This window comes from Copadichromis virginalis, linkage group LG3 (assembly GCF_057382275.1).
Source record: "Copadichromis virginalis isolate Kocher_CV1m ecotype Utaka linkage group LG3, C_Virginalis_male_GT1.1, whole genome shotgun sequence".
In the NCBI taxonomy this organism is placed as follows: Eukaryota; Metazoa; Chordata; class Actinopteri; order Cichliformes; family Cichlidae; genus Copadichromis; species Copadichromis virginalis.
Genome location: NC_140620.1, coordinates 12,527,120 through 12,548,599, shown reverse-complemented (window position 1 = coordinate 12,548,599; position 21,480 = coordinate 12,527,120). Strand labels below are relative to the sequence as shown.

General features: G+C 41.4%; 2 protein-coding genes and 1 long non-coding RNA gene across 3 annotated transcripts; 2 read left to right on the top strand and 1 right to left on the bottom strand.

Moving 5' to 3' along the window:
- Positions 1-1,981: 1,981 nt before the first annotated feature.
- Positions 1,982-4,953, top strand: LOC146712841 (P2Y purinoceptor 13-like). Its single transcript, XM_085444738.1, has 4 exons — positions 1,982-2,444; positions 3,257-3,371; positions 3,472-3,731; positions 3,912-4,953. The coding sequence occupies exons 2-4, from the start codon at positions 3,267-3,269 to the stop codon at positions 4,552-4,554; spliced, it is 1,008 nt and encodes a 335-aa protein (XP_085300864.1). The 5' UTR covers positions 1,982-2,444; positions 3,257-3,266; the 3' UTR covers positions 4,555-4,953.
- A 3,534-nt stretch (positions 4,954-8,487) lies between these two features.
- On the top strand, positions 8,488-15,643 carry LOC146712840 (P2Y purinoceptor 14-like). The gene is made up of 4 exons (XM_085444749.1): positions 8,488-8,543; positions 13,838-13,952; positions 14,078-14,337; positions 14,496-15,643. The coding sequence occupies exons 2-4, from the start codon at positions 13,848-13,850 to the stop codon at positions 15,106-15,108; spliced, it is 978 nt and encodes a 325-aa protein (XP_085300875.1). The 5' UTR covers positions 8,488-8,543; positions 13,838-13,847; the 3' UTR covers positions 15,109-15,643.
- A 1,861-nt stretch (positions 15,644-17,504) lies between these two features.
- LOC146712839 (uncharacterized) lies at positions 17,505-19,852 on the bottom strand. Its single transcript, XR_014917315.1, has 4 exons — positions 19,825-19,852; positions 19,317-19,467; positions 18,860-18,945; positions 17,505-18,255 (listed from the first exon to the last, which is right to left on the bottom strand). It is a non-coding gene; the product is annotated as an uncharacterized LOC146712839 (long non-coding RNA).
- Positions 19,853-21,480: the final 1,628 nt, after the last annotated feature.

The following is a 21,480-nucleotide window of genomic DNA, read 5'->3' as shown; positions in this document are numbered from 1 at the left end:
TCTCATCCATTTTGTTTGCCAGAGAACGGACATTGGCGAGAAAAATACTGGGTAAAGGCAGCCGGTGTGGTGTTAGCTTTAGCTTAGCCCGTAGCCCTCCGCGCCTACCTCGCCTTTGTTTACGATCTCGGCGCCGTCTGCGTGCACTTCCGCCCAGCCGGGGAGAGTGGGCAGCCTCCGGTGTTCTGGAGATCTCTGGGATGAGTCGGAGATCGGCGATAAAACTGTTGGAGTTGTGAGTCCAGATGTCCAGAAGCTCTTGTCTGCTGTAGGTCAGCAACGCACAGCAATTCTGGACGAATAATCCGGTTAAAAGTAGATAAAAAACCGCTAAATAGCAGATTCTGGAGAGACACTGAGCCTCGCGTTGTTCACGCGCCGCCATCTTGGAAAGATAGAGAGAGAGAGAGGCGGGCGGCTGGCTTTGGATGATTAAATGTCAACAACCTAAATGAATGTGGGGGTGGGGTCAGTATAAAAGTGAGGAGAAGATGGGGTCTTCCCTTTTATCTTCTGCAAGATGACCAATTCTGAATACTGGATCTAAGAGGTTCACAGTTAAAAGTTCCAGCAGAGACGCTAACAGCAGTCAACCTGTGAATTGATAAGCCAAAAATTCCAAAATCATCTCCTGAGTTTTAAGGTGTTTGATGGCTAATTCAGAAGGATTTTGATCTACAGCATACTTCCACTGGATGCCCAGCTGCTTTCTTGTTGGGTGATTATCATCTACACAGAACAATAAGAATAAGAGCACCTTCAGATCTGACACTGCTCATCCCTCCTCCAGCCTCTCCTCACTACAGATAAGAACAAGATCAGCATTAACTCAGAGTAGTAAAATTAGATAAGTATGGTTTAAGTGATTTTCTTATTGTTTTGTGATTTTTATTATTTGATTTTGATTTTGCTTTGGAAAATTAAAATTTCCTGCAATTAAATTCTAAATTGTGGACTTTGGCCTTTTAACCTTTTTTCCAAATTGTAAAGAAAAAAGTCTGAGTGTTATTCTTTAAATTTGATTACAATTTTTTTTCCTTGGAGTCTGCTGTCCAGGCTATTAAAATCATCCCAGAAATAACAGAATCAATAGGAGCGCACTTCCGTCATCAGGTGGGACTGATAGGATTCGACCTGCAGGCTTAGCAGGTTACCTGGACCATACTGAGATAGTAGTGGGCGAGTCCCCTCACCCACATCAGCTCCAGCTGAACCCTACATGATCTACTGGGTAAGACTCACAAGATCAGAGATTAGGACTTTTCAATCAGAGAGCCAAAATCAACTTCCTGCATCAGGGATTCTTTGGGCCTAAAGATCAACAGCTTAAAAGATGACTTTTAGCACTGAAATATTCCCTCCACACATCTGCATCAGAACCACAGCTGTCTTCTGCCTGTATCCAAGATGCAGATCTAATGATACTATCATAAAGTTGTAATTGACAAAGGGTTAGGGTGTCCTGGTGCCAAATGCTCAAATGTGAAGCTGAGACACTCAATGGACAAGTGGAGAAAAGAAGATGCCTTTTATTTGTTAGTCTCACAAACAGAACAAAAACATCAGAAGGAAATCACATAACAGGGGCTGTCAGCTCTGTAAGCTCACAGCAAAGGACTGAGACACAAGTTAGAAAGAGAAAGAGACAAAAAGAGGACAGTAAACTGTTTAAATAAGTCCATGTTTACATTCTACATTAGAAAGCAGCTGAACAATTCAAAGGTTTATTTTAAGTATTAGACTCTAGAATCAGAGCTTTGCTGAAGCCTGTGATTTTCTGTGTGTCAGCTCGTCCTTTAAAAACAGTTTTATGTCTCGCAGGTTTTTGCATGTTTCTATGTTGCACCACACCAGCTACTTCCTTTGGCTTTTTCCACTGAACTGGTGAGTGACGCTGTCATTTCTCAACACAGGTCTGGTTAAAACTTACGCATACTGTGAGAAATCAGAGCTGCTGAAACCTGCTGAGGAAATCCTTTCTTAATGCTGCTCCACAGTGAGAACAGTCAGACCCCACAGGCCCAGAGGTACAGCTGCAGGTGGTGTCAAGGGAGCTTGTAGTGCCACTATTCATTCACACACTGGTGGAGGCAAGCTACAGTTGTAGTAACAGCTGCCCTGGGGCAGACTGACAGAGGCGAGGCTGCCATATCGCGCCATCGGCCCCTCTGGCCAACACCAGTAGGCGGGAGGTGAAGTGTCTTGCCTAAGGATACAACGACCAGGACAGAGAGCCCAGGGATCGAACCGGCAACCTTCCGGATACTGATGCGCTTCCCAACCCCCTGAGCCACGGTCGCCCGATTAACAGCAAAGACAAAGAGGGAATATGGTAGTGGGCAGGGCAGTGTGATCCGACTGTGTATTTCCTGATCTACATCGTACCGTCACACTCAGAACAGCTGAAGCAACTTTTCCTCCTCTCAGAAAGCTGCAGAACCAGAGTGAGTCCTGATATTTCTCATTCTCACATCTTTCATACTTCTGATAGAACATAAAAGCCATTTTAAACCAGTCCTGACTAAAGGAAAAAAGTAGGTAAGGCTTCTGCTAGTGTTCAGGAAGGTAATCTGAATATATGAATACAAATCTTCTTTTGACTAAGGCTCAGCATTTCCTGGTGCCAAGTGCACTGACAAACTACCTCACACTTAAATATGCTGAAAATGTTTGAGAACACTAATTTTGCTGGTTTCATCTCTCAAGAGAAAAAAAAGCACCTGTATAGTCGACATTTACTGTTTCAAGCAAAAAATGATAAGGAAACCAAATACAAACAAACCAGAGATCAGTCAGGAGGGAAACACAGAGAGAAACGGTCTGTGACCACCTGCTAAATTGTTACACTGCAAATAAGCTCTACTTGAAATAAGCCAGATATTCTTACATCTGACAAAATTGTCTTGTTTTGAGATAAAAATCTGCTAATTGGGGTAAGCAAAAGTTTCTTGGCTAACAACAACACAATTTTGGCGATGAGTGCAGATTCTGCCTACAGTTCACCACTTCAGCTTTATAAAAACAATCCATTGTGCTTAATGGATTGTTATAAGATTCATGAGACGGTTGACTCATCTTCACTCATGAATGCTTCCTTCTACAACTACAGAGTGTACATAACATGTAGCACAATATTTAAAATTGGTCCAACATTGGTTTAACACAACAAACCAAGAGACCGTGGAGGTGAATCATTTCAAAGATGAACCTAGGATTTTTACACAGTTTAACTGAGTAAAGTGGATTTATTTTTCAGCACAAGAACCATGGTTGTCCAAAAAAATTTGACTTCATCTTTGAACCAGACCTATGACGTTGACGATACATCCATGAACCCTTACTTTATGGTGGTCTACAGTCTGGTGTTCCTCGTAAGTTTCAAATTATCCAATTGTGCTCTGTTAGAAATTGGTTTATGTGCCGGTGTATGCACCAATCCTTTTCTTTTCCTTCCACTCTGTTTATTTTCAGGTGGGTTTACTCCTCAATGGCTTTACATTGAAGGTCTATCTTTGTCGAGATTGGCCTGAGGTATCCAACAGCTTGATGGTCTACTTGAAGAACCTGACAGCTGCTGACTTCCTGCTCTGCCTCTGTCTGCCACTCCGCATTACCTACTATGCCAGCAGCTCTCCCATCATTCGTAGGCTTTACTGCAGCTTTGGAGCTTCTGCCTTCTTCATCAACATGTGTGCCAGTATATTATTCATGGGGTACATCGCTGCCAACAGGTAAGGAACCTTTATTATTTAAGGCTGTAGTTACCGATAATGTAAAAACTAGATTAAGTGGTTAACCACTACCCTGTGCTCCTGACAAAAGCATGAATGTATCCTTTTGACTTAACTGACTTCTTCAGATTAGGCACCTTTAGTGAAGTTGTATTCTGCCTATTTCTCGTCTCTCTCCAGGTATCTAAGGATCATCCATCCTTCAGGAACTCACATGCTGCAGACACTGCAGACTGCACGAATCATCTCTGTCATCACCTGGGTTTTTCTCCTGGCTCCAACAATTGTATATATCATAATTTTTTTCAGTTCCCAGGAACCTCTGACCTTTAATCCTAGCCGCTGCGTTCACCTGTTTAGTCCATCAGTCAGCCTGTTGTTCAGAATAATCAACACCTTCTCTGCCTTCATCTTCCTCTTAGTCTTCATATCCATGGTCTTCTTCTACTACAGCATCTCCCGCAGAGTGCTGGAGGCACAGCAGAAGCAGCTGGCCTCCTCTGGCTCTCAGAAGCTGGTGAAGTCTCGCAGAAACATGTTGGTGCTGGTCAGCATCTTCTGTGTTTGCTTTGTCCCATTTTACCTGGTTCGTCTTCCCTTTACGTTTCTGTGGAGCGATGACTCAGTAGGTCCAGTATTGTTCTACCTGAAGGAGGTGACCACCATGGTGTCAGTTTTCAACATCTGCCTCGACCCTCTTGTTTACTTTTTCCTCAGTAAGACTTTTTGGGACAAGGTGAGAAAGGCATCCTGGAGAGCCAAATATCCGACTAGAAACGAGGAGAATGAGAGCAGGAGGGACAAGCTGGACATCATTACATGAGAACCAGTGACTTCAACCAGTTAGTTGTGAAAATGTACATTTTATATTTCAATTTTGTTTTACAAGTTGATAAAACCAGTGTCATGGACCTTTATCCTCACAAACCACAAGTCAGAAATCAAAACAGAGCTAGAATCAACACAGAAACATTTCCACAGAGACGCATCAGTGTTTATGTTTCTAGTTTTCAGGAATGAGCTCAAAGGCTGATTTAGTATGAACTGAACCATTCTGTGGTCAAATTCAAATGTTGTTCATATGGTTCTGGCTCTTTGGCTCACATGATTTGGCTCACATGACCAATGGATGCCCTTTTTAACTGTATTTTAGATATACGATCTTGGATGGCAGAAAACTTTTTACAGCTTAACCAGGACAAGACTGAAGTTTTAATCGTCGGTCCCGAGGCTCAGAGAGAGAAACTCTTGTCTAAATTAGAGGCATTTTCACTATGTCCTTCGCTACAAGTGAAAAACCTGTGTGTTATTTTTGACTCTGAGCTTGGTTTTATCCCACATGTTAAAAACATGTAACCAAAATTGGATTTTATCATCTAAAAAATATAGCCAGAGTCCGCCCAATTCTCTCTCGGGCCAACACAGAGATGCTGATGCATGCTTTTATTACCAGTCACATTGATTACTGTAATGCCCTGCTCTCTGGTCTTCCTAAGAAGAATATTTCAACTTTACAACTTTTGCAAAACTCAGCAGCTCGTGTGCTGACGAAGACCAGAGGGCGGGCCCACATTACACCGGTTTTAGAATCGCTGCACTGGCTCCCCGTGTGTTTCAGGATCGATTTTAAAGTTCTTTTATTGGTTTTTAAATGTCTTAATGGTCTTGGGCCTTCTTATCTCTCAGATCTGCTTTTACCATACGAACCCTCGCGGACCCTGAGGTCCTCTGGTACTGGCCTTTTGATTGTCCCTAAAGTCAGGACACATACTCACCGAGAGGCAGCTTTTCAGTGGTATGGTCCTCGTCTGTGGAACAGCCTGCCGGAGGAGCTCAGGGCCGCAGAGAACGTACATGTTTTTAAGAACAGGCTCAAGACCCACCTTTTTAATTTAGCTTTCAGCTAACGTTTATTTATTTTATGCTTATTTATTCTATCCTGTTATTCTATTATTAATTTAGGCTTTACCTAATATTTATTGATTTTATTCTTATTCATTTTTTAATCTTCTTACTCTATTTATATTTATATGTATATTGTATCCTGTTCTTATTTATTTTATCATTTTACCCTGTATATATCCTATTGTGTCATATCTCCAGTGTTTCCTCGGAGGGCGCTCTCTGCACCGGGGCTGTGATCGAACATGGCTGCTGGGTCTCTGGGGGTCCTCTCAGCCTGGCTGGGGGGCTCCTTGGCCTCCCTCCTGCTGTGTGCCCAGTCTGTGACTGGCTCCCGGTGCAGACGGCTCCCTGTTATAGTGTTTCCTCACTTGGCTCATGCGAACCCAGCCCAATTTTTACTCTTTAAGTGTGTGCGTGTGTGTATGTGTGTGGGGGGGTGGGGGATATGTGTGTATTCACATCATTTATGTTAATGAGAGTGTGGGGAGTGAGTTGGAGGGTGGGGTGGGCTGCTTTTAACTATGTAAAGCACTTTGTGCTACATTTTTTGTATGAAAAGTGCTTTATAAATAAACACTGATTGATTGATGATTTAATGATTTAATATTTTTAGATTTAGATACAATTTAGTATTGCATTTTACGTTGCTGAGTATGTTTGCGAATTTCTAGTTTATGTGCTTTTGTTTATTAGGTTACCTTTGTGCCTTTGTCTTCATCTATGTGTCCTTCGCTCCCTCTCTATCTGTGTGTCTTCTTTGCCCTTCAGCTCTTAGTCGTGTCCTGTCTTTCTGTCTCCCTCTTTTGTTACCATGCTTCCCCTCCTTGTGTTTCATTCCTCTTCTCCCCTCTATGTCATGTGAATCCATGTCTGTTTCTTCAACGAACCCAGTGTCAAGCTGTGTGTCTTAGTCTGCGGCTCAGTGTGTTTCCTGTTTTATTTTGCACCCTGTGCTCAGCGGGTTCAGTTTTGCTTCCCTCTGTCTAGTCTACTGCTTGTGTTCCCCATCTGTTTCCATTTCCCTCCCTTCCCCCAATTTCAATGTAAAGAGGAACTTTTATCCTGTTCAGCAGTAATTTGTACAGTTCATAATGAAAATTAAACAAAAGACAATGACCGAATTCCTTTTGCTTATAAATAAATAAAACAAAAAAAACATTTATAACCCATTTTCCTACTTTAGAGTTTTTCCACAAATATGTAAAAGGTGTGTTATGTAATGTAAAAATAAGTGTGTGCTTCATTTTTTTTTTGGCTTAACCCTCTGGGGTCCAGGGTATAATTGGCCGTTTTTGACTACTTTTTATTTTACGTCTATATTTCACTTTTAAAATATCTTTTTCTTGCCTTGTTTGGTATCATTATTTTCAGCACAACCTCAAATATCTGAAATGAGAGTTATTTTTTCATTTTGGTTTACTATATTTGCACAGGTGATCTAAATTCAGACAAAAAATTGAATATCCGAGTAGAAAAAGTTATATTTTTTACTGTAAAACCCACAAACATGTTTAACGAATCATTTTCATAACTTGAAATGCAAATAGAAATTGTACATTTCTAAAAATTATGCACAAGTTTTGCAAACAACAAAGTTATATGGTACTATTTACCTAAAAATGCAGCCAAGGCCTCGGGCGTTTTTTATGTAACCATTTAAATCTATTTCCAGAACAATCAGGTGTGCTGCATCAAATAAGAAGGCACACAAATTATCTGTGCCAGTCCAAAAAATGTAGTTTGTGTTCAGTATAAGACAGAGGAGAACAGCACAGGCCTAAACCCTGCAGGTCTGACAACAGGAGGTGCATCAGTCCAGTTTTCCATGTGGGAACAGCGTTTACACTGGAATCTGCCTTTGACGGCTTTTTCAGAGCAAATGTGAAATTCAGCCGTCTAACTGACACACAACACACAACAATAACTACACAACATACTAACTACAGCCTCCAAACACGCTAAACGTCACTAATGTCTCACATATGAAAACTCGCTCTCTCTCTCTGTCTTTCTCTCGCCCGCTTTCCGTTGCGGGTGTCACTCCTAAAAACTTCCCTGTAATGATATCCACCATTACAGATATCTCCACCATTTGACCTTAGAACTGAAGAAGCTTCTCGGATGAGAGGTGAAACGTCTTCAAGTAACTTAAAGAAGTCCAGACGCTTTTCTTTGCAAGCTCCTTTGACAACGATGACCTGGATGACTGAGAACCTTCACAGACATATTCCCTGGAATACACTCTCACAGTCTGTTTTTAAAACCTAAAGAGAATTATGGATTTGATCAACTGGTCTCTGAATGCTATTGACACCCTTTTCTCAATGAGAAGTCTGGGCTTGGGAGAGCCCAAGTGCCCTGGAGGGACTTTCCCTGCCGGATACACGATGGACGGGTGGCAGAAACAGAGGATCGTGTGCCTTGCGGGACTGTCGATCGAGGACGCTGAAGATATCTACCTATTCGGAACCATGATAACAGGGTTCTTGCTGATCTGAGCTGGCTTGGCCCAGGCTTATCGGAGAATTAAGACAGCGGAACCGGCTGTTCAAACCCCCCCACCCCCCAAGGCTGCCTGCAAATCTCTTTTTTCTTTTACTACATCTTATTAATATTTTGCTCTTACTATTTTTTCTATTTATTTTTTATTATTTTTATTTTATTTTCAAATGAAAACCTGAAACCTAGTAAAGTAACTGAGTCAAAGTTCAAAGAATAAGTGTAGCAAACACATATCTATCTCGGAAATAACTTGTGACAGTTTAACATTGACGAGAAACAGGAAATACGTCAATGGGGAGAGCAACAGTGTGGTCATTGTTTATTTCCTGATCTACAGTGATACCATCACACCACGAGAACGACTAAAGCAACTTTTCCTTCTCACAAAAAGCTACAAAATCAGAGGTGAGTCTTGTTCATTTTTCATCCTCAAATCTTTTGTAATTCTCGTGATACAACAGACACTGAATAAAACCACTTTTAACCAGTCTTGACTGAAAGGACAAAATATTAAGGTGGATTCTGTGAGTGAGCATTAAGTTAATCTGAATACATGCTGACAGATGTCTTACTGGCTGAGGCCCATGGTGTCCTGGCATCAGGTGAACTGATGAAAAACCTTGTGCTCAAACATGATGATATATTAGAAAATATACTGTGATTAGCACATCATTATATTCAGAAAATATTATCAGGAAGGCGTCAAATACCTTTTTCTAAGCATTATATTCAGCAGCAAGACTGTACGGTGCATTACATAGAAAACATCATTAGACAACTTTTGTTGTGAAATTAATTTAATTGAACTCAACAAAACACTCAGTAGGTTATTCAAAATTGCTGTCTACATAGCTTTTCAAAGCATACAACCTGTTTATCGGAACTAATCAGCAAGCTATGTGTGACTTTTCTGTGCGCCAATGTCAGTGATAGCAAACAGGAAATGCATCAGAGTTCATAGTAGCGCTGCAGTCACAGTGTGTTTTCTGATTTAAATTGATACCATAAAACCACAAAGACATAACGACTGAAGACACTTTTCATGCTCTCAGAAAAGTACAGAGAGATACTTCAAATACAGGTGAGTCCAGCTGGTTTCTCAGATTTACAGAAAAACACGCAAACTGACTGTGTGTGTTGTAACACATCCCGCATGATGTCACTCAGCAATCAAATCATTTTATTCAGAGCAACTGTGAGAGGAGACAAGATGTAGAAGTCCAAATTATTAATTCAGAAAAATATGGAGAAATAAAAAGTTAAAGATTGTTTGCAATGTAGAATATAGTGAAGGAGGACCGCATGCAGGGGTTAACACTGCACAAAAAGAAGGTTCTGGGTTCAAATCCAGTCTCATGTATTCATCAGGGGTAGGCAACCTTTCTGATGACGAGTGCCATTTAAAATTTCCTCAGAAGTCAATGTGCCATATGACTGCATTAGCAATAAATTTTCTTTGTCCTGGTCGTTGTGTTCTTAGGCAAGACACTTTACCCTACCGCCTGCTGGTGCTGGCCAGAGGGGCCGATGGCGCGATATGGCAGCCTCACTTCTGTCAGTCTGTGGCTACAACTGCAGCTTGCCTCCACCAGTGTGTGAATGTGCGAGTGAATGAATAGTGTATTTGTAAAGCGCTTTGAGTGCCTTGAAAAGCGCTATATAAATGGAATCCATTATTATTATTATTATTAAATTTAATAACGCTCTATGTTAACAGTTACACACTATATAGAACCACTTCATAGAATTATATTTGTTCGCAGATGTTGGCAGCTATCAGCGAATAGTTATCAGCTATTTTGAAACAAAAAAAAAGACACTTTTTATCCATAACAAGAACTCCATAAGTGCAAATGGATTGTACAACAGAAAATGCAAATGCTATTTATGGTCTCCTCACAACAATGATAAGAAAAATAAACTAGGCCAATATGGCATGTCTGTTAATACAGAGACACACATGCTAATATGATCTCTGGTCTCCCACTCAGAGACACAGGTCTCCGAGTGTCCAGCATTCAGACGGCTACCTGAGGACACTCATGTGAGAGAAAATCTGCTCACACAGATATTTAGAGCCAAATCCTGTCAATAAGGCCTCTGCAATGTTCTGAAGACAGTTAAACTTGTCAGGTAGTGATGTCCAGCAGGTGAAAATGCAGCTCCATGAACACACACAGCTGTGGATTCCAGCTGCTTCGACGTTACATTAACTGGTATTAACTCAGCCAGTTAATGTGAGACAAATCCAGCTGCTTACTAAAGATCTCTGGTTTGATCAGAAAATAAAACATTGGTCCATACACCTGAAAGTCCCAAAAATACATTGTGTCTCGAGTCTACGGATGTATCCGTGTATCTCCATGGTGCTGATGCTGTGCTGAGCGGAAAGCTCCTGAAGCTTTTGAAGTGTCGGAATGTGGAAAGCTAATAACGTCCCTCTTACCAGTAGGCTAAGTTATTTTTAGCCAATTATAAGTTGAATCTGGTAGTTGGGGTTGTTAACTAAGATACTGTCATTAAGAAGCGGCACAACTAATGTGTCTATGCGAGCTAATTTGCAATGTGCACCGCTGGCGCGGCCATTTACTTTTTAATGCACCCTCTCAGATTAATTCACTGCGTGTTGTGCCCAGGGCTGGACTGGGACACAAAATCGGCCCGGGCAATCGGACCGGCCCACCAGGTATTACAGCCATAGAGCCTTTGAATGAAAACAGATGCTGTTGTGACAGTGATGTACAGTCTTGTTGTTATATGTATGTTTTCTATACATTTTTTGTCAGATAAAACCTTTGGTTGTAATATTCAGATAATTATTTAATAAAAGCGAGATATTTTAAATGAGAATAAGAAAGTATTTCTTTGTGCCCCCCTCTCCCTGTTAATGCCCCACCTTCCCCCCTTGGCTAAACTTTGCTAGACACGCCCCTGCACAGTTACCAGCTGTCAGCTACTTAGAAAAGGATCCTGGTGTTATTTGTCTCTCAGAAACAGTTCATAACTTCCCTTCAACTCATTCATGTCACCTAAAAGGTAAACCTGTTTCTCCATCACCTGTTCAGCTCTGATGATTCAGTAAGGACGTCTCCTGGTTTCATCTTCATGTTTCCTTCTCACCAGATAACCAAACCGATATCATGACCAGCAGCTTTTACAGCTGTGGCTCCAGCAAACATCAACTGATACTAGAAAGTAATATTAAATAAATTCTTACAATGATCCTGATGATCCTCTAATCGCCTGAGCCAAGGTGTGAAACTGGGTGTGGGTCCCAATCAGCCAGAGTTTCGGGTGAGTTCATTGTGAAACCTGGCCCCACCTTATCATGTAAATTCCTGAGGTCAGATGGCCCAGGATGTGAGTGGGCTCTCTGTCCAAAATGTGAACATTGGCATCCTCGAAAGAGTGTCCTTTATCCTTAAGATGCAGATGGACTGCTGAGTCTTGTCCTGTGGAGGTGGCTCTTCTGTGTTGTGCCATGCGCTTGTGAAGTGGCTGTTTGGTCTCTCCAATGTAGAGGTCTGGGCATTCCTCGCTGCACTGTACAGCATACACCACATTGTTAAGTCTGTGTTTTGGCGTTTTGTCTTTCGGGTGAACCAGTTTCTGTCTGAGCGTGTTGCTGGGTCTGAAATGCACCGGGATGTCATGCTTGGAGAAAACTCTCCTGAGTTTCTCTGATACACCGGCTACATAGGGGATGACAATGTTGTTGCGTCTGTCCTTCTTATCCTCCCTCGCTGTTGTCTGGTCTTCTTTTCTGTGCCTCTTTGCTGACTTTAAGAACGCCCATTTAGGATAGCCGCACGTTTTGAGTGCTTCCTTTACATGTGTGTGTTCCTTCTGTTTTCCTTCAGGCTTAGAGGGAACATCCCTCTAAGCCTGAAGGAAAAAAGAAGGAACATGTAGGTGGAAAAATGCACCACTTAGACCAATCAAAAAATGATATGGCAACATGACATTTGGTTGTTTAGGAAAAGGGGGACATTTTAGGAGTGATGGAGAAAGAGAGTGAGAGAGAGAAAGAGCGAGTTTTGAGATATGAGAGATTTGTGACATTTAGCGTATTTGGTCTTGTTTAGTTAGTGTGTAGTGTTGTGGGTAGTTTTGTGTTGTGTGTCAGAACAATGAGGCAACTGCTGTCTCCAGGTAGAAACAGGAGTGATACACCTGCTGCTGTCAGACCTGCAGGTATCAGGCTGTGATGTTCTCCTTTACGTTCTCCTAAAATAGTTTGAAATGGTTATTTAAAAAGGGGTAAAAGGTAAATGGATGCAAATAACTTTGTTGTTTGCAAAACTTGTGCATAGGATTTTAAAATCGACAATTTATTTTTGCATTTAAAGTTTTGAAATATGATTTATTAAACATGTTTGTGGTTGTTACAGTAAAATTGTAACTTTTTTTGTTTTTTGTTTTTTGTCTGATTTTAGATCAATTGTGTTAATACAGTATGTCAAAATGAAAACATAACTGTAAATTCAGACACGTGAGGTTGTGCTGAAATGAATGATACCAAACAAGGCAAAGTAAATAGTTTTTAAAGGTGAAATATGGAGGGAAAATCAAAAGTAGTTAAAAAATGGCCAATTATACCCTGGGCCCGAGAGGGTTAAACATTTTTTTTAAAGTAATGCAATAGTTACTTTCCATCCATCCATCCATCCATCCATCTTCATCCGCTTTGTCCGGGGCCGGGTCGCGGGGGCAGCAGCCTAAGCAAAGAGGCCCAGACCTCCCTCTCCCCAGCCACCTCCTCCAGCTTATCCGGGGGAACACCAAGGCGTTCCCAGGCCAGCCGAGATATATAATCTCTCCAGCGTGTCCTGGGTCTGCCCCAGGGCCTCCTCCCAGTGGGACATGCCTGGAACACCTCACCCAGGAGGCGCCCAGGGGGCATCCTTGTCAGATGCCCGAACCACCTCAGCTGGCTCCTTTCGATGTGGAGCAGCAGCTGCTCTACTCTGAGCCCCTCCCGGATGGCCGAACTTCTCACCCTATCTCTGAGGGAGAGGCCAGCCACCCTTCGGAGGAAGCTCATTTCTGCCGCTTGTATCCGCGATCTCGTTCTTTCGGTCAGTCTTGGCAGCCGGGGGTCAGTCCGCCAGGGCCTCCGCTCCTGGCCGCCACCCGGCACACAATGCACCCGACCCCTATGGCGCCTCCTGCGGGTGGTGGGCCTGCGGGAGGATGGGCCCATGTCTCCTCTTCGGGCTGTGCCCGGCCGGATCCCATGGACTAAGGCCCGGCCACCAGACGCTCGCCCTCGGGCACCCTCCCCGGGCCTGGCTCCAGGGCGAGGCCCCGGTAACCCTATCCCGGGCAGGGTAAACTGTTCCCTCGGTGTCCTTTTCATAAGGGTCTTATGAATCGCTCTTTGTCTGGTCCCTCACCCAGGGCCAGTTACTTTCCAAGTAATTACTTTTAGAATCTTGTAACTCAGTTATAATGAATTACTTTTTAAAAGTAACTTGCCCAACACTGATCATGAGTGACTCCAAGGTTTCTTACTGGGGGTCAAAATTACTGTCTCAAAGACACATGTAGTTGATCTCAACACAATGTTTAAAATTGGTTTGACTTTGATTTATCTCGAACTAAGGGACCATGAAGGTTGATCCTTTCAAAGATTAAACTAGCATTTATAAACAGTTTGTTGCAAAGAGGTAGATCTCTGAAGTAGGTTTATTTTTCAGATCTGGAAGCATGGTTGACCCAAAATATGAGACTTCACCTTCCAACCAGACCTGTGATGCTGTCGACACATCTGCCAGCACTTTCTTTATGGTGGTCTACAGTCTGCTGTTTGTGGTAAGTGTCAAATCTTCAGACTGTGCTCTGTTATACACTGGTTGAAGTTTTCATAAACTGTTCATGTTGAGTCTGAAGGTGCATGTACCAAAGTCTTCTTTCCATCATCTCTGTGTCATGTTCAGGTGGGTCTACCTCTCAATGGCTTCGTCATAAAGTTCTACTGTTGTCAAGCTCAGCAGCAGGCATCGAGCAGCTTGAAGGTCTTCCTGAAAAACCTGACAGCTGCCGACTTTCTGCTCTGTCTCTCTCTGCCACTGCGCATCGGCCACTATAATAGCGGATCTATAATAATTTGGCAGCTCTACTGCAGCTTTGGAGCCTCTGCCTTCTACCTCAACATGTGTGCCAGCATCATATTCATGGGGTACATCGCTGCCAACAGGTAAGAAACTTTTACTGATTTCAGACTGCAGTTCATGATGGTGTTGTTGACTGCAAACCATGCACTCCTGATGAAAGCATGAATGATTTCTGAAGGTGTGACAGCACTGTGACTGATCAGTGAAGTTGTCTACTCCCCTCCTTCCTCTTCTTTCTCAGGTATCTGAAGATTGTTCATCCTTCACGAACTCGTGTCCTGCAGACAGTACGGACTGCCCGCATCATCTCGATGATCACCTGGACTTTTCTTGTGACTACAGGAATTATTTTCATTATCCTGTTTTTCATCACTCATAAATCTCTGCCTTCTAGTATCAGCCGCTGTGTTCTCATCTTTAGTCCACTGGTCACTGTGTCCTTCAAAATCATTCAGGCTTTGTGTGTCGTTACTTTCCTCGTGGTCTTCATATCCTTGGTCTTCTTCTACTACAGCACCTCCCGCAGGGTGTTGCAGGCACAGCAGAGGCAGCTGGCCTCCTCTGGCTCCGAGAAGCTCTTGAAGTCTCGCAGGAACATGTTGGTGCTGGTCAGCATCTTCTGTGTTTGTTTTGTCCCGTTTTACCTGGTTCGACTACCCTCAGTTTTTCTGTGGAGCAGCTGCTCTGTAGGTCCAGTGTTGTACTACCTGCAGGAGGTGACCACCATGGTTGCAACTTTCAATGTCTGTCTGGATCCTCTTGTTTACTTTTTCCTCTGTAAGACTTTTCATGCTCAGGTGAGAATGGCATTCAGGGGGACCAACATCCAACAAGCAAATGAGGAGAGTGAGTAGCAGCTGGACATTAAGGAGGATAGATAAGATGGCGGTGAACATCATATGATTAAAGATCAACTTGACTGGATAGCCCTAGTATGAAGATTTGACATCCAGTGAGGGTCCTGATTTGTCTTCTGTGAGATGAGCAGTTTAGAAGATTATCTCTAAGAGGTTCTAAGTCCAACCTGTGAATTGATTTGGGATTTTTTGTCTTTTTCATCTGCTCATTGTTGCTGTGTTAGATGGTTAATTTTAAGAATAATTCCTTTATGAAGTGAGAAACACAGAGTAAAAAGTTCCAGGCATCTCCAAAAACATTAGAGCACTTTTGCAAATGTAAGATAAGATAAGATAAGAGATAAGGTAAGAGATAAGATAAGATAAAACTTTATTAATCCCTCGGGTGGGTTCCTCTGGGAAATTCGGTTTCCAAAAGCACAGCACCGACAGAAGTTACAGAGTTACAGAATATTATACACACACACACACACACACACACACACACACACACACACACACACACACACACACACACACACACATATAAATACAGAGACAAATATAAATAAAATATACGAAGGGGATCAATAGGATAAATAGGAATAAAAATAGTGAATTGCACATTTCAGGTATTGAGGTCTATTGCACCATTGACCATTAACAAAAGTATTGCACAGTGAAGTGAAGAGGCACTACAGCTTAGTTGTTCCCCCCTCCTTTATCCACCTGTTTCCCCTCCCTCTCCCCTCCAGAGAGGAGTTAAACAGTTTGATGGCGTGTGGGACAAAGGAGTTTTTAAGTCTGTTAGTTCTTGTCTTAGGGAGAAGCAACCTTTCACTGAACAGACTCTTCTGGTTGTTTATGGCCGTGTGCAGAGGATGCCCAGCATTGTTCATAATATGTGATGTCTTGATAAATCGAGCAGATAATTGAAGTTTACACAGCACCATTTTCGCATGAAAACATCTTAAAAGTTTATTTTGTGACCCAGAAAGAGTAATATTTCAAACTCCGCCACTGCCTTGTTTGGGTTTTGGACGAAATGCATTCTGGGATATTCCATTTCGTCATTTCGAGCTGATTGGAGACCAAAACAGCCAATCAGATTTTTTCGCATTCAATTCTGTGATTGGCTGGTTTTGTGGCACAAATATAATGGTGTACAGAAAGAGTTGAGCTCTTTGGGGGGAAACTCCCACAGGGTGTTAATCTGGGACTCGCCACCATTTGACACTTAGAACTGAAGAAGCTTCTCGGATGAGAGGTGAAACGTCTTAAAGCAACTTAAAGAAGTCCAGACACTTTTCTTTCCAAGCTCCTTGATCTACGATGACCTGGATGACTGAGAACCTTCACAGACTCATGCTGTGTCGATTTCTTCTGTTGTGCTCCCTAAAATCGCCATCCGTAGTTTCCCAGTGTTTTGTTATTAGTTTCCAGTTTCTAGATTTTGGTTCAGTTTTGTAACTGCTTTTTGTGTAATCTGTGCAATAAAACAGCCTCCTTCAGTTCATCCACGTGTTTTGAGTTGTGCATTTAGGTCTTTCCTCCTGCCTGCCTGTTTCATGAAATAAAATAAACACCTCCGTCAAAAAGAGGCTCAAAGAGAAAATAAGTGAGCGTCTCTATTTGTGTCTCAAAGTGATAACACACTGAAAAAAATATGTTGTTGGATTTACTTAATTCAATGGTGGACATTTGTTGCACACAGATGTTTTGCTTCGGCAGCAACTTAAACAATTGAGTTAAATTAACACAATTTATTCATGTTCAATAAACCTGTGCAATTTGTGTTGATAAAATGTGACTTAAACATGTTTTGATGAAGTAATTTGAGCTCTTGGAATATTTTAATCCTTCACAATTTTCTCACGTTATCCCAACACGATTCAATAACTTTTACCCAATACTACTTGGTCACTTAAATACTACATGTTATCTTCAAATTACATTTTGCTATTATATTCTAGTATCAAATACACAATTTTCAAATGGAGGCCTTATAACAGATTGTATTGTTCTCTTCCAAGATGGTTGCTGGCATCCACCAGTAACCTTTCAAAACAAAATGTCTAATTTCACTGCATTGACAGTAGGTAAAGAATTAAACTGACATTACTCCTCCACTGAATCTATATAAATCAACAGTTAAATAATGTCAGTTCTTCCGTGTTCTCTGGAATCAATCACAGTAAAGAAATTAGACTGTTTCTTTTGAAAAATGTTGGGAAAGAACAAATCAAAACATTCTATTTAAGGCCTCTGACGTCAAGATTCAGTTAAACAACAATTATAACTAAACAATTTGAGGTAGTGTTAGTTTCCATTAACATTAAATTAGGTTACTGAATTGGCAAACACCTTCCTATTAACACCTCCCATTTTACCCCAATAACTAAAGAAATTAGCACTTGCAGGTCAAAACCTTTATTCAAGAGACGCAAAAATAACATTGATACAGTGACTGTCAAAAATTACAGCACTGATCATACTGTGACATCTTGGTTCAAAACAGCACACTTAGAAATATTCAACGTTCTTTACTTCAACTGAATGAAATTGAAAATACCATTTCACACGACCCATATGGGATATTTAGACTGTATAACTGTTCACGCTACATCTCTTCACTAGTAAAAGAAAGAAAAAATACAAAGACAAATTTAAAAATGCTGCCAAACAGACAAACAGAACTTGTACAGAGCAAAAGGAAAAACAAACAACAAAAAAAACGGCTTGTCCTCATGGCAGTTGCAGAGTATATAAAAATGAACCCTGCGATCCGTTCCTGGAATTGAGCTTCAAAAATGCAGCAGAACAAGTGTGAGATTTAAATGTCCTCTCACCTAGAGCTGGTCACCTCACATGCATAACAGTGAGCTTCGTTGCAGGAGCAGTTTTGTCTTAGTTGTGAGCTTTTCTTGAGAGCTGAGTTGCATCCAACTCCATTACCACCCTTTGAATCACCTCAAAAGTGTAGCAGAGTTGTGATGGGTAACTCATGTTGAAGGAATAAAAAAGGTCCAAACAGCATGGCTACTGCAAAGGTCACGTTATCCAGATCTTGAAGAACAACATCAGAAAAGTCATTGCCTGGCGCATCCTCTGGAGACAGATGTTCATTGTGGTTTTCTCAATCTGTGCAGTGGCCTCAGTCAAGTCCTGGTTAAACACAAAACATTTCTTTAAGATTCCTTTTTAAACTCATCTCTTTTGAATCTACCAGTTCTAATGTTAGAGTAATTTAAACCAATGCAAGCAACATAGTAAATAGCTATAGCCAAAGAGTGGCCTGCCATGCTGCCATTCATGGTCTAACAGAGTTTCTAAGAGAGGGTGAAAAACATAATAATTTCAAATGCTTTACATTAGTTTTTGTTAGAAAGACACTGGCCCATCAGAAATCCAGGTTATGTCACTCAGAAGATGTTAGAATTTAGACTTTCAGCCCCACAATTTGGTTAGCTGTTGGTCAGTTGGTCTTTTTTTTTTTTTTTTTCAAACAAAAGCTAATGTAAATATGGGGGGGATTTTTCTTTGTTCACTAGAATGACAAATTTAAAGTTTTTTCACACTGATGTGACCCCTAATACAGGGGTGGGGGTGGGGCCTCAAGGGCCGGCGGCCGAGTTCACTACCAGGCCTCATGTGAACTTCAAATTATTAAAGCGGACTACTGGTCCTAACCAGTCCAATGAGGATCAAGTGGATAACTAAATGCATTTTTAAATGTTGCAAAGCCACAATCTACTCATAAAACACTCACCATGAACTCCTGCACCAAGATGTTGCAATTGTCTTTCACACAGATGCGGAGCACTTTGATGAGGGACTCCGAGCATTAATGTCATCCTAAAGTATTATAACAAAGAAAACAGAGATTTGTGAACTTTTCAGTAGCACAGAAGAAAATGATCCCAGACAAAAACTCTTGACTTTTTAAACCAGTCAACATGCAACACCAGCATCTACAAAGCAATATCAAAAGTTCCTGTTTGACATCAACTTTATGGATATATCGTTTCCAGAACATTTATTTTTTTAAAAAGATAAATTTTTCTCAGTGGGCCAGTAAATGCATGACGAAAATTATGGCATCCTTTTAGTGGAATCAGTACTCACAGGTAATAGTTGACGGTTTCAATGGATGTAGCATAAAAATCTTTTACTGACCTAATGCAATACATATACACTTTGTAGTTAAAGAATTTTAAAGTTCTTACTGTCATAATGGCAGCTACATCCATTAGCTTTGTGCCCTGTTCCCCCGATCACTTTGCAAACACTTTCAGCAGACTGTCAGAGAAAAACTCAGCTCCGTCAGAAACCTTGACTGTATGCATGGTTGGGATGCACTGGAATGCTGCATTTCATCTGAAATGACATAAAATTATTTTGAAATAACAGCAGGCACTGTGCTTGGTTAATCAGTAATGTTTTGTTGAATAAAAACTGTGTTTCCAGATCTTATGGGATTAAAAAAATCCAAAGATGTTTGTTTCTGATTTGCAACCCAACAACCCACAAGTTACAACCTCATTTCAGTTCAAGTGTGCATTAATGCGAGTCCAGTAATCACCTTTCTGGCAATACATACAGGTATAAGTTAAACCTATGGCAGATTTTGGATTTCTCAGTTGTATTAATAGGGTGAGTATGCATGCACCTAATAATTATAAAAAACCTATTATAATTAAGTTACAGAAACGAAAATAGAATATACTTTCTTACCATAACACCTTGAACCCACAATCCATCAACATCCTGGTGAAATGCAGAATAGATGTGGTCTCTCAATGTGCAGCAAAAAAAACAAAAACAAAAAGAAAAGGACAGCAGGTGAGGGCAGGAGGGGTAGGGATGTAAGCTAGCATAATGCCGCTGATGATATTAGCTAAAGCTGTTCAATGTCCAAAATCTCACTAACACCACGGTGCAGTAAATACACAATGTAACTGAAGAGTCAGTTGTCAAATCTATTCACACAGAAAACCAAATTATGTTATGAGTGCCTCGTAATTAGGTTTAATGTGATATTACGGCTCTTGTGCCAAAGACAAATTCAAATGAAAAAGCGCCAATTCTTTGACAACAGATAAAACAGCAAATAAGCTAACGGCTCTTTTTTAGCATGTTACATGGCGACACTCTAGACGTTTAACTACATTTGGCTGAAATATGGTAAAAATTAATTCAAAAAATCAAGACATACCAAAAACGTAGAGTTGGCTGCTCGACTTGACTGAGATGGATGCCTTTTTTAAACCACGATCCAAAGCCCGCGAGATGAAATCACGCGTGGTTTCACGAGATTTAACGTTGCTATCTTATTAACTTACTTCACCTGAACATGATATGAACAATTTAATACACCCTTTCTGCATATCATGTAGTTTTTACACTATATAGTTACATTTAACTTTAAAACATGAGGCAATTGTGTTAAATACATGCAAGATGCTTACATAAATCCAAGAGATGGCCAGTCCCTTTTTTTCAGTGCAGTATCTTATCTTCAGTGAGTGTTTTGCAGTTTCTACTTTGTGGTTTCTAGCCACAGCTCATCTTTCTACATAAATACTGAGGGGGAAGTACTGAAATAGCAATCAGGTGATGACGAAGACTTAAAGGGGACTGCTGTATCTTCTTTCCAACCTTCTATTTTAGACTCAGATGTGTAGGTTAAATATTTGTTTTGACAATAGAAATGACAGCCATTTGCTGTTTAGTTAGCTCAATAAAATCAGTGGACAGCACCGAGAGATACAACTGAAAAGAAACAACAAGTTATGCAACATGCCTTAATTCGTATGTTACAGCACACAGTGAAAGTGTGTAGTGATTAGAGACTGTGTAGTGACTTTGAGGAAACAGATCATACAAAACAAACTTCATTGGTGATAAGATCTTTACCACTAATAGTAACTGTTAATGGAAGCTGTATTTATTTTAACAGTGTGTAAAGTGCAGAAGAAAATCCATCCATCCATCTTCATCCGCTTTATCCGAGGCCGGGTCGCGGGGGCAGCAGCCTAAGCAAAGAGGCCCAGACCTCCCTCTCCCCAGCCACCTCCTCCAGCTTATCTGGGGGAACACCAAGGCGTTCCCAGGCCAGCCGAGAGACATAATCTCTCCAGCGTGTCCTGGGTCAGAAATCCTGTCCATAAAAATTATGAACAGAACCGGAGACAAAGGGCAGCCCTGGCGGAGCCCATCACCCACCGGGAACGAGTCCGACTTTGCGAACCAAGCTCTTACAACGGTTGTATAGGGATTTAATGGCCCGTAGCAATGGGCCAGACACCCCATACTCCCGCAACACCTCCCACAGGATACCCCGAGGGACACGGTCGAATGCCTTCTCCAAGTCCACAAAACACATGTAGA